General features: G+C 54.3%; 1 protein-coding gene across 1 annotated transcript in view; it reads left to right on the top strand.

The window, feature by feature from the left end:
• Window positions 1-12,656, top strand: part of MED27 (mediator complex subunit 27) — a 154,047-nt gene that overhangs the window by 50,356 nt on the left and 91,035 nt on the right. Inside the window, exon 3 of the mRNA XM_090274923.1 lies at window positions 3,066-3,196. Within this exon, the coding sequence (XP_090131049.1) occupies window positions 3,066-3,196 (131 nt within the window). The remainder of the gene's footprint in view (window positions 1-3,065; window positions 3,197-12,656) is intronic.

Below are 12,656 nucleotides of genomic sequence, written 5' to 3'. Positions count from 1 at the left end.
TGCGCAGTTAGCAGGCCTCCTCCACTCCAAGAGTCAGCAGGCCTGGAAGGGCTGAGCTTGCATGGATCCTAGTAAGAAGCGGAGCGGAGGAGCGCCGACTCCTTGCGCCAGGAGGGGACCCCTGCCAGGCTGCCTCTGCCTTTGATTCCATAAGCCCCTGCATATTGCTCTCGCTGCAGATTCTGGTTGGGAAGATCGAAACCCGAGTAGCTGACATTTTGAAACATTGTCTTTCAAACCTGTACTGTCCCTTGCTTCCATCGATTTCCCATTTAAGAACTCCGTAGGAGAAAAACAAATTTGAGCCAAATTCATTGGCCTAAGATGAGTTGTTAAAGCCAAGTGATGCCCCCCCTTTCCGCCCTGCGAGGCACTCCACTCTTATTATGAGGGTGATATATCTTCGTCTTGTATTGTGCGGCCAGAAGGCTCCTGCCACAAATCGACCCCGTAAATCAGGCGGCTGTTAAAAAAGCAACATGGAGGCTCCACACACAGACGTTTCAGCCTTCCTGGGTGACTGGGCATCTTCATTTTATAGCCACTTTCCAGAAGCAGATCACCTTGTTTGGTTTTGTTCTCTTCCATTCCCCGTTTGCGCGCAGCGCGGTGGCTTTGGGGGAGGCCATTCACTTCTCAGAGCGTCATCCGCCTTTGCCTCCGGGGCCCAGCCCCTTCCAAACGCTGGGCACCAGCCCCGTCGTCAGGAGCTGCATTGTAGCTGACTCTGCAGAGGAAATCTATCCTCCGAAGAGCGTTTTGAAAAGAAATTGACTCAGAGCTTCAGAATGAATTACTATTTGTATGTTCAGTTAATTCTAAATAAATGTTGGAAAGACCTTGCTTAATTTGAGAAAGGAGGAAGAAACATATTAGTTGTTATAAAATGGTCTCAGTCCAACTTCTTAGCTTGGCATTTTCACACTTGAATGTTTTATTTACATCTGTTCAAAATTGGAATACCTTTCAAGGATAATTTTATTATAGACAGATTGATGACAGCCCTTATCTAAAATACAAAAGTATGGGATTTAAAAAGAGGGAGATAGGAGTCATTATCACATGTCAAATTGGATATAATTAGATTTTATTCAATTATTTTTAGAGAGAGGGGAAGGAAGGGAGAAAGAGAGGGAGAGAAACATCCATGTGTGGTTGCCTCTTGCAGACCTCCAACCAGGGACCTGGCCTGCCACCCAGGCACGTGTCCTGACTGGGAATTGAACTGGTGACCTTTTGGTTCCCAGGCTGGCACTCAATCCACTGAGCCATACCAACTAGAACAAGGTGGATTTTTTAAAAGTCCTGTTTGGTTTTGAATTAGGCAGTATTACTTCTCTTTTCCAATAGAGAAATTGCGGTCTAGAGAAGTAAAATGATCTGTCCAAAGTAACCTCTAAGCTCAGCAGTTTGTCCAGAACAAAGCAAAGGAAGCTGGCCCTGAGCCCATTTAAAAGTATGCTGCTTCCCATGGAGGGTCCTGGGCGAGTTGGACCCAGAGGGGACCACACCAGGACGCATCATGACTGAGATGCCAAAGGTGAAAGATAAAGACAGAGTCCTGGGGCAGCAAGAGAGAGGCGGAGAGTTGCCTACAGGGGGGTGCCTATAGGACTATCAGCTGATTTCTCAGAGGACACTTTGCAGGCAGGAAGGGACTGGCAAGAAGTATTCAATGTGATGAAAAGCAAAGCCCTACAACCAAGATTACCCTATCCAGCAAGGCTACCATTTGGAATGGAAGGGCAGATGAAGTGCTTCCCAGACAAAGTAAAGCTAAAGGAGTTCATCATCACTAAGCCATTATTATGAAATGTCAAAAGGACTTACTTAAGAAAAAGAAGACCAAAACTATGAACACTAAAATGACAACAAACTCACAACTATCAACAACTGAATAAAAAAATAAAAACAAAATCCAGCTAAGCAAATCAGAACAGCAACAGAATCATAGGTATGGGGGTCATTTGGAGGGTTATCAGCTGGGAGGGGGGAGGGGGAGAAGTGGGGATATGGTGCAGGGATGAAGAAGCATAATCGATTGATGCAAAACAGACAGGGGATGTTAAGAATAATATAGGAAAGGGTGAAGCCAAAGAACTTATATGCACGACCCATGGACATGAACTAAGTGGGGTGGGATAGCTGGAGGGAAGAGGGTACTGGGCAGAGGGGAGCAAAGGGGACAAAATTGGAACTACTGTAACAACATAATCAATAAACTATACTTAAAAAAAAGTGTGCTGCCTCCTTACCCCCATTGTATTCCATTTATGTGTGCAAGGAGTGAAATTAACGTCTTAATCCCCTTCTCTTCAAAGCCTGTGTCCGTTTGTATATATTGTTGTAAAGTATCCTCCTGAGCTCATTATCGTTGATATTGTATCTTAACCACTGAAAACAGTGGCCGTGCCTCTGACCCCTGACCCCTGACCCCTGACCCCCAGTGCGTTTGAACCTGTTTGTGAAGCAGCATCTTGCTCCTGACTTACTGTAGTGCTATGAGTGACGTGGTTTTCATTATAAGCAAGACATGGCAGCAGCATGAGTTCCCAGAGCTAATTTATCTTTAAGAACGCATGGACCCTCTTATAAAAAATGACATCGGCTTTAAAGCCATTTACGCGAAGTATATATGGATGGCAGTAAAACGTAAGGTCAAAGTTACTCTAATCCCACTACTTAGAAGCGCGCTGTTACCATTTCTGAGAGCGTCTTTTGGAGCATCTCTCCGTTTACAGTGGAACCTGTTCGGTTTCGTTCCAGTTCATCACAACGGAGTGACGTTACTTTTCCCATTCTAGCCCGTCTCCCCGGCTCTGTGGGCATTTGGATTGCGGCCAGCGTTTCGTCACAGCGTGATGCTGTGGGGGGCAGCCTTGCTCATTCCCCGTTTTTCTGGTTAGCCCCTTCTGAATACATTCCTTGAGGGGAAGTGTTAGCGGGTGTATTTGACGTGGTTTAAAATGTTGTAAAGGGGAGGATGTCTCCAGCGCTGCGTGTGCCGGCCCCCGGCCCGCCGTCCTGAGCTCTCCTTCCCCCCTTTTGTCTGCTGTCCTTCGCAGTTGCAGTACCACGCAGGTCTGGCGTCTGGCCTCTTGAATCAACAGTCGTTGAAACGTTCTGCTAACCAGATGGGAGTCTCTGCCAAACGCAGGCCGAAGGCCCAGCCCACCACGCTCGTCCTGCCCCCGCAGTGAGTACCGGGCCGAGGAGCTGGGGTCCTGGGCGGGAGCGCGCCTCGGGGACATTTTTGACTCACCGAAGGTTATTGTTGCGAGATTGTTTGTTTCTTTTAAACAAGTAAGTATCTGTTAAAATTAGCAGCCCAGCACATGGGTAGCATTTCGCCCGGATCTTCAGTGAAGCCGTTCTGATACAGCTCAGTCTCCGTGCTCTGGGTGTGACTGCCAGCTCGGAGCTTAAGATCCCTCCTCACTTCCTCTTTGCTCCCTTGTCCCACTCCCACCGTAGACAGAGGGTGAGTGCCGTTGTCCTTATGTGACAGCCTGGGCAGCCGAGGGTCACGCTGGGAGGAGCTGCAGGCCCCTTCCAGGACCGGGTGAGCTGCCGCTGGGGTCAGCGCCGCCAGTGGGGTCAGCGCCAGGCTCCCCTGTTCTCCTTTTTTGTCTTGCTTTGTCTTAGATAGGAGTGTGTGCTCTTCTCCTTTTCTTAAGGAGAGAGAACTGGGAGGGGCCTAAGGCACACAGCTTGGTCCTGGTTTACACGTGCACGCCTCCGTGGGGCCCCACCCACACCTGCCTGTGGCCGCCACTGCCCGCGTCACAGCAGGGCTCCTCCTCCCGTTCCCAGTCTGTGCACCTGCCGCCTCCCTCCCCAAGTTCAACACTCTAACAACTTCGTTCTTCAAGTCGGCTGTTCTTGAACTCCAGATTAACGGAACACACCTGCAATCCCCCTGTCAGCTTTTTGTTTGCTCCACGTAATATCGGTCGGATTTATCCCGGTCGTCTGGGCTTTTCCTGTCGCCATGTAGCATTCATTCCTTCTGAAGTGGCACAGCTGGTTCGTTCACCCACCTGGTGGGTTATTTTGTACCAGGAGCCCTTGTAGGTGAGGACCAAGGCTCACTCCGGGACGCAGAGTCAGAAGGTGGACACCAGAGCCCCTCCCAATAGCTTTTCTATCTGCATGCGTGCCCCCCACCCCCCTCCCCCGACAGGCTTGACTAGACGCACATTCTGTCTCCTCCTGCCCTTCCGTTATTTCATTTGCACCCTCAGTTACAAACTGCATTTCAATATTTCCAGTCCAGAAGAGTGTTTGCAGATGAAACGCACTTGTTTGCCTTCATTTATTTTCTGTTTGATTAGCAAATATTTATTGGACCTGCTATCTGCCAGGCACTGTCCTAGGCTCTGGGGATAAAATCATGAGCAAGACAGACATGGTCTCATCTTCCTGAAGCTTTTTGTTTACTGGGTAAAGACACCCCCCCCCCCCACCCCCCGGCCATTGTGGCTCAATTGGTTGGAGTGTCATCCTGTAAAATGAAAGGTCGCTGGTTCTGTTCCCAGTCAGGGCACATGCCTGGGTTGCAGGTCCACTCCTGAGTTGGGTCTCATATGAGAAGCGACACATTGATGTTCCTCTCTCACATTGATGTTTCTACCTGCCCCGCCCCGCCCCCCCTTTCTAAAATCAATAAGCATGTCCTCGGGTGAGGATTAAAAAAAAAGCACCCCTAAACAAATTTATAAATACAATAATACATGTAGGACTGGCTTAGGCACGGAAGGGGGGCACTGTTTAAGCCGGGTGGTCACAGGACAGCCTCTGTGTGGCAAAGACATCGGGTGGAAGCCTGGAGAGCGAGGAGGAGGAAGGCCAGTGAGGCCCTGGGGAGGTTGTGGGGACGACTGGGCCCCTCGGCTCTTACCGGCGGGCACTCTTAGACCACCTTCCAGTGATTCTGAGGTTCTCCTCCCGGTTCACATTTGCTCCCAGGGTAGAATGAACATACGCACCAGCCTCCCTCCCTCTGCCGCGGGCACAGGTGCCGCATTTTTCAGAGGTGACAGGGGCCGCGTCTTTGAACGACGCACGGCACAGTGCTCTCCGTTTGGCAGAGAGCTTCCTAAGGAGCGTTCACCTCTCTGCTGGGCCTTGGGGGTTGTTGTGGGGACCCTGCAAGCCTCAGCTTCTGGCTCTCGGAAGCCTCACGGGCCTTGTGACCTGTCGCTTTCTCTGCGTGGAGTGTCTGCCCAGGCAGGGCGTTCGGCGAGACGGGAGAGACTTTCTAACGGTCCCGTGAGGCTGGAGCCGAAGTGTGTGCTGCTAACTCTCTCACAAAAGTCAGCGCTGAGTCCATCTGCTCACCATTTGTTAATCTGCATTGGCGTGAAACCTGTGTGCAGGTGACACGCTATGATGAGGACACTTAGAAACTATTTTAAGCAGCAAAGCAATCAACAGGCTCTGTTCTCATGCCAGAAAAACAAAGGTGTTCACAACTGTCATTATAAATTTATAATTAATCACTCAAAACACTTAGTTTCAAAGAGAAAAGTGGTTACTGTGTGCTGAGAAGACCGCGTTGAAATGATTTCCTATACTGAGCGGGCTCTTTCCTGTGAAAATTGACTGTCGCCTTCCCCCACCATCGAGCTGTGCGGGCTCACGCTCTCCTGGAGTCCCTTCGCAGGGGCTCCGTCCAGCGGGCAGGGTCCGTATCGAAGGGTTGCTCGGGGCGTGTCTGCTGAGCGTCTGCTCTGTGCCCCGTGCTGTGTCAGGGACCAGGCATGGGAACACCAGTCCCGCAGGGCTGCAGGCTGTGTCGCATTAGAGAGAATTTAACTAAAAATAGGACACCAGTAATATACCCATTATTGTAGGTTTTGGGGGAAAGACAGATAACAAAAAAGAAAAAAATAATACTTTCATCCTGAGAAAATTATTGTAAAGGTTTGATGGCTATTGCGTAGACTTTTTTCTATGCATATGTAATATATAGTTTTTAAAAACAAGAAACAACCTTCAAAAAGGTGTGTATTGTCAAAATTATTCTGTATCACACCTCAATATTTATTGGGTGTAGTTGTTAGATATTAAGGTAGTATAATTTGATCTATGGAATATTTAAATTTGTATGTTAATCACCCAGGTTATGGCTGTATTCTGTGGAACACTAATTACCAAGTTTTATTATAAGTACTCATAACCATGAAATAACTTTGTCATTAAGAAAATCCCCCGAACCCCCTTATAAAACGGCACCTAAACCCTTCAGGGTTTGCCATGTTAGTTACCTGTTACTGGGTAACTCATTGCCCCAGCGCTTAGTGGGTGAACAACGGTGAACACGGGCCCTCACGTCTTCAGCGCATCTGGAACCTGCGAGGGGCTCCGAAGATTGCGGTCAGAGACCAGCCGGGGCTGCAGCCTCCTGTCGCGGGGACCGGGCTCACTCACGTGGCGGGCCGGTGGTGCTGGCTCCTGACGGGAGACCTCAGCTCCCTCCCGACAGGCCTCTCCCCAGGGCGCTTGCTGCGCACCTCGGGACTGCAGGCGGCTCCTTCCCGAGCTGGCGATCAAAGAGAACCAGAGCCCGGCGGGGCCCCTCCTGGCCATGGCTTCGCCTCAGAAGACACGTAGCATCAATGCCACCCCATTCTGCGTGGGAGAAGTGAGTGACCGAGAGGGACTCTCCCCTTTGAAGGAAGGGGTGTCAGAGCTGCCGGGGAGCAGAGACACTGCCCAGAGGGAAGAGGGGCTGAGCCTGGGGGCCCCGTCAGTTATTACTCAGCAGATAACTTACTGAGGGCCTTCCAGGGCCGCTTCTCCGCCTCGTGCTGGGGCCCTGGAGACGGCCATGGTGTAATTTTGGCTTTGGGGACGCTCTGAGTGGGAACAGAGGAACGAGCAGGGAGGTAGAGTGTGCTGCGTCCTAAAGGCGCGGTCCTGGTGTGCCCGGGAGCCGCCGAGGGAGGCGGGCCCCACGTCACCAGTGTTCCCACGGCGGCGCTGCAGGGTGCAGGCTTGGCTCCACCAGAGAGCTGCGTGCTTTCCGCACTGGCTTGTAGGAGTCCCGGGAATGGTTTTACTTCTCAGCAGTGGGGGCGGCCCACGAGGGAGCAGCGGCCAGCCCTCGCCCTCCCTGCCCTGGGTCTGCGCGGCCGTGGCACATGGCGGCTGGGCCTGCGCGCTGGCTCCGTCAGGCTGAGGGGGGGGCTGCCACGACAGAGACCCCAGGCTCGGCAGCAACGCAGGCCGTTTGTGCAGTGATGCTTTTCAAATGCAAGACTCGGATTCCCCGCTGCGTTCCCATCGGATTAGTGATTTGTGGGAGTAACGATTCCTGTCTGTCTCCCCCACAAAGAGGCTCGTGAGAAGACAGGCAGGTCCCTGTCGGAAGGTCTTGATCACAGGCCGGCTTCCCGAGGGCCCTGCCGACGCAGCCCCCTGCCCTGTCCCCGCGCGTGCGTGAGGGCTGCGGCCAGCGGGGCGCTGTTGTTCCCCTGCGGGAGCTGGGCCCCACGGGTCCGCTGTCCACCCGGACCGTGGCTGCCTGTTCGACCTGCAAGTTCGTACTGAGATGCCTTTGTGTTTAACATGTGCAGACACGGGTCTCTTTGACGGCAGGCCCACCTTTATGGTGCCCGGTTCAGTGTGCTCTCGCGTTGACGTGGGAGGTGGCTGCCGCGCAGCGTGGCCTCGTTGAGCGGCCTGGCGCTCCCGGGCCACAGCGGCTCTGGTAGCAGAGACGACAGCTCTTCTGGGTTCTGATCCTGCACACGTCAATCTCACTTCTGTGTGAGGGAGTAAAACACTGTTTCACAGAGAGGCTACTCTTTCACGCACTACCTTCGTCCCCTGGACGTTGTGCAGACGGGCTGTTTCTTCACGTCCTATCATCTTGAGCGAGAAGGTCCTACCTGCCCCGCCAGGGCCCGGCTTGTCCACAGGCTGCCCGCGTCTGCGCTCCCCGCCAAGCACAGCCCCGCGTGGGCCCACAAACCCGGCCCCGCCCGCCTGCCCCGAGCTGCCTCTGCATCCTCAGTGCTCCCCTCGGTCCCAGTCACTCCTGGTAGGACGTCCACATGCTAACCCCAAACCCCCCTCTTGAAGGCACGCCCAGCTCCTAGTCCCCCTTCTTCCTGCTCCCACCTCCTCTCGCCTCTTTTCCCCCCACTGCTTTATATAGAGAGGAAAGGAGAGAAAGAAACGTGGATGTGAGGGAGAAGGGTCAATCGGTCGCCTCTCACATGGGCCTGGACCAGGGAGCGTGTGCGCTCAGACCGGGGAGTGCACACGCTCGGACCTGGGACTGAACCCGCAACCCAGGCGTGTGCCCTGACTGGGGAGCGACCCTGCGACCTTCTGGGGCTGCGCTTTCTCAACCCCCCGAGGCAACCCCCGCCTGGCTGCTGGCCCTGCACCCTGGTGCTGCCTCTTCAGGACGCCACAGAAATGGCGTCACGCGGAACCGTTTTCTCCCTGGCTGCTCTGGCCCCGCCGGGGGTTTTGGGTGGAGGTTTTTGTATGTTGTATGCATCAGCGGTCCGTTCCATTTCCCCGCTGAACGGTGTTCCTCGGTGGTCTCCGGAGCCTGCCGGTGGCACTGTCTGCACGGCCCCGTCTGCCTCAGGATCCGCCAGTGCCGTCGGGAGAGCAGGGCCCCGTCACTTCCCGCTCCTGTGCTTGGGTGCCCGGCCTCGGGTGCGAGCAGCAACTACACAGAAGCAGTGTGCAGGGACAAGTGCTGCTGGAAGAAAGGCCACCGGTTCGAGGTGGCCGGGGCAGTGACACGGCCCCCATGCCTGGGGGTCCCAGTGTGGGAATGACAGCTCGCCTTCAGTACAGCCGCTCCCTTGGCTCCGGGAGTCGAACTGAGAGAGACTCATTTTCTGCCACCGCCTAGCACGCCAATTTCCGAGGCGACCCCCCGCTGGAAATTCCACGCGGTGCTTACACAGGCGATTGGATCCTCTCCAAGGTGTGGAACATGCTGCTGCTGCCCCTGGAAGGCAGAGGCTCAGGTTGTCTTCTGCTTCACGTGAAACCAGACGGAGTCACACAGAGCAGAGCGGCGACACCGATCTGTCCCCGGGGATGGTGGTGATGAACCAGGGCGGGGGCTTCGTGGTCACTGATGTTTAAACGGAGCAGACGCTGGGCGGGGGCGCGCGGCAGCCGTTACAGCGTTCCCTCCTCTGTCGCTGGCTTTCCCGGCCTTCCTACGGGAGCTGTTCCTCGCCACTGCAGTCTCGGTGGCTGTGCATTGCAGAAGCCTCGCTGCAGATGTCGTCTGTGTGGTGACCGTGAGCCTGCTTCCTCAGGGACCCAGTGTTCTTGATTACCTGGGCTTTGTTTTACCTCCTGAGGATCTTGATATTTTGTTGAGGGCAAACTTTGTTATATGTTGATAAGTTGATATTAAATTCTTCACCTGAGACGCTGATAGGAGCTGTGGATGAGCGTATTTGGCGTCACTCTCCCTTGGGGTTGAGTTGCCTCTGAGCAAAGGCACAGTGAAGAAACCACGAATGAGGAGCAGCCCAGGTCATGACCACGCGCTTTTGGAACACGGAGCCGCATTTCCTGAACCCCCTTGTCTGGGGGTGCAGATGGCCCAGGCGGAACCCCACAAGCACAGGCCGGGGAGCAGAGTAAGTGTGGGGCCTGTATTGAGGGGCCCCGAAAGGAAAGAGAGAACTTCGCAGCTGTGACTTTCCCGAGTTTTAGAAAAAGTCATCAAAACTTGAGTGGAGGTTCACTAAACCCTCCTTTCCCCTGTTGGCAAGTATTAAGCAACAGTATTCATTAAATACCACTGAGAAGCCATGTAATAAAGAAGTAATCCTTGGCCTTGTGGCTGTAACTCTCCAGAAGAGTTGATATTGAGAATATAATTAAAGATTAAAACATTGTTTGCATTCTAGAACATGGAGAAATCTTTCCCTCCATTGTGGGACCGTATTAATAAGGAAGAGATCAGTTTCCAATAACCGCCTCCGCGGGCTCATTTATTAGCGGTGGGCAGGAGCCGTCTGACTCGGTACTTCTTTTGCCTTCTTCCTGCGAGGCTGGGGCTGACTCCAGGGGCGGGGAGGGGCACCTGCCGCGCCTCAGGAAGCCCACTCGGGGTCCCAACCGAGGGTCTTCAGTGCAGTAATTCACGGTCTCCGTTAGATCCAGCGGTGGTTGTGTGTGTGTGTGTGCGCACGCAAGGTTCAAGTTCCGTAGGAACGGGCGTGGCTTTGCCGTTGTGGCTGGGAAGGGGCGAGAGCACTGAAACGCTGTCACGCCGTCTTGCCCCACGGACACAAGGGAACCGTCTGTGGTGGATACTTGGTGTCCAGGGCTCGGAGTGGGGGCAGGGCAGCCCAGGGCCCCGCCCGACGGGGGTGTCCGGGGCAGCCGCACAGGCCCCGCCTCGTCTCCTCCCTCTGCCCTGTTTTCTGGTCGCCGTGCCCACCAGTTTGTTCTCCGTTTGCTTTGAGATGAAACCAGAAGGCGTTCGGAGGCCAAGGGCAGAAGGTCTCCCTCTGTGTGCGGCCCCCGCTCTCCCTGTGTTCCTTGCTCCTTTAGCTTCTCACTCCAGGGCCCCGAGCAAACATTCAGAAACCGTTCTTGAAATGTCCCTTTTCATGGGTTTTTTAAAAATAATTTATTTATTTGTTTGTTTATTTTTAGAGAGAGGGGAAAGGAGAAAGAGAGGGAGAGAAAGATCACTGTGTGGTTGCCTCTCACTCGTGCCCCCAACTGGGGACCTGACGTGCAACATAGTCATGTTTCCTGACTGGGAATCGAAGCTGTGATACTTGACTCGCAGGCCGACGCTCAGTCCACTGAGCCCCAGCAGCCAGGGCCCTCTTCGTGGGTTCTGAGCTCATGTGTTGGGCAGGGAGGGCAGGACCATGTCGCCCTCGGTCAGTGTCAGTGACCGGGGGGGGGGGGAGCTCGGTGCCTGGACAGAAGGACGCCTTCAGCTCGTAACTCCTGCACAACTCTCTTGTCGTGGCGCCGGCCACTGCCTGCCCCGTGTGTCAGCTGGGCTGGAAGCTCCCTGGGGACCGGGGCTCCCTGTGTCCCCTCGGGCGCCCGGCCTTGGCTCAGGACTGAGGGCTGAATGAATCCTAGAGGCTAGCGCCTCTTCGTGCTGCGCCACACACCCGTCCCCGCTGACGAGGCAGAGAGCACCTTGTCACAGGGTGCTCGTGGGGGCGTCTGCACCGCTCGTGGCCCTTAGTGAACCGGAAGGGTCAGCGCAGGGGTTTGCTCGCCTGGGCACAGGAGCCACACGGGCAGACAGAAGTGCCTGAGGGTGAGGATTTGGGGCTGCGAGTGAGGACGGATGGGATTGGAGCTGGAGGCCCAGGCAGCCGGCAGGGCCCTAAAGCCGGGCAGAGGCCTCGTGCAGCCCCCGGGACTCGTGATGGGGGCCCTGGGCGGGACCCAGGCTGTTAGGAAGGTCCATCAGGTGGCAGGGTGCAGGTCGCTCCGGCAGTCCTTTGTCGGTGTTTAAAAGACAGCTGGTCCACGCTACTTACCCTTTATCCCTCTGTTTGGGCGGGAGGAGACTCTGGGAGAAATACGGCAGGAATTCCTCATAAATATTCATGTAATAACCTGTCTGGAGAATAAATAGAGGGACATTTTCTTGTAAATGCTCCATGTCGTTAGACTTCCTCAGCATGTAATCAGAGACAATCATGTTTAGTTCAGCTCACAGTGGCTGCGCACTGAAATCTGTGGCTTGTCAGGACTGTCAGTCCGTAGGGGGACAGCCCCCTGCGCCCACCCACACAGGTGCCGGCTCCTGGCAGGGAGCCAGAGGGGGGCCTGGACCCTGTCTTACTCTGCAGACCTCCCACCTGGCCCCCGAGCCCTGTGTGTGCGTGTTCCCTCTGCCCACGCTGCCGGCGCCTCTCGGGCCCTTGGTAAGGCCGGGCGTGTGCCCGGTCAGCTGGGCTCTGAAGGGGCAGCTGTGCGGTCTGTAAGCAGATGAGACAGGGCAGGTGCCCAGGGCCTTGGGCGAGACAGGGTGGGTTCGCTTTGCTCTAAAACGCTCCCGCCTCTCTCTGCCTTCGCCATCATATGGGGGGTGAGGGGTGATAAAAACAGTTGCTAATTGTTGAAATTGGATGGTAAGAACATAACGCTGTTGGTGAGCTCAGTATATTGTTTTATCTACTTCTGTGTAAATCTGAAAATTTTCACAGTCAAATGTTCTTTAAAATATGGGTCTGGAGCTTAAATTGTTGTTGAAGAAACAGAATTTGGTGATCAGCAGTGTAAGGTTGGGAGGAGACGGCTCGGAGTGTGGGGCATCTGCCCGGGGCCATGGAGAGAGACCAGAGGAGGAGGGCAAGGAGGCGGTGCCGCAGCCCCGCCGCCCCGGCCTCGCTTCCAGCCGCCCCGTCTTTTGTTTGCCTCAGACCTGTTGTGACATGGACTGAAATTTAAAACTCAGTGTCTTCTACAGACACCAAATCAAAGAGCAATTGTATAAAATAGAAAACTGCAATAGAGAACCTGGCCGTCCAGGGCTACGTCAAATGTGACAGCCTGCAGAACCAGTTTAAAAATTATATTTCATGGCCTCCTCTAATTGCATCCTTTATGAGGTGACTTTATCCAGGAAGACAGCTCTCTGGTGTGGTTATTACTTCACTGTGGCCATTACGGGGCCG

The sequence above is a fragment of the Furipterus horrens genome, unplaced genomic scaffold (assembly GCF_987537825.1).
Source record: "Furipterus horrens unplaced genomic scaffold, mFurHor1.1.pri manual_scaffold_4, whole genome shotgun sequence".
Classification (NCBI taxonomy): Eukaryota; Metazoa; Chordata; class Mammalia; order Chiroptera; family Furipteridae; genus Furipterus; species Furipterus horrens.
This window is presented reverse-complemented; position numbering and strand designations above follow the sequence as displayed.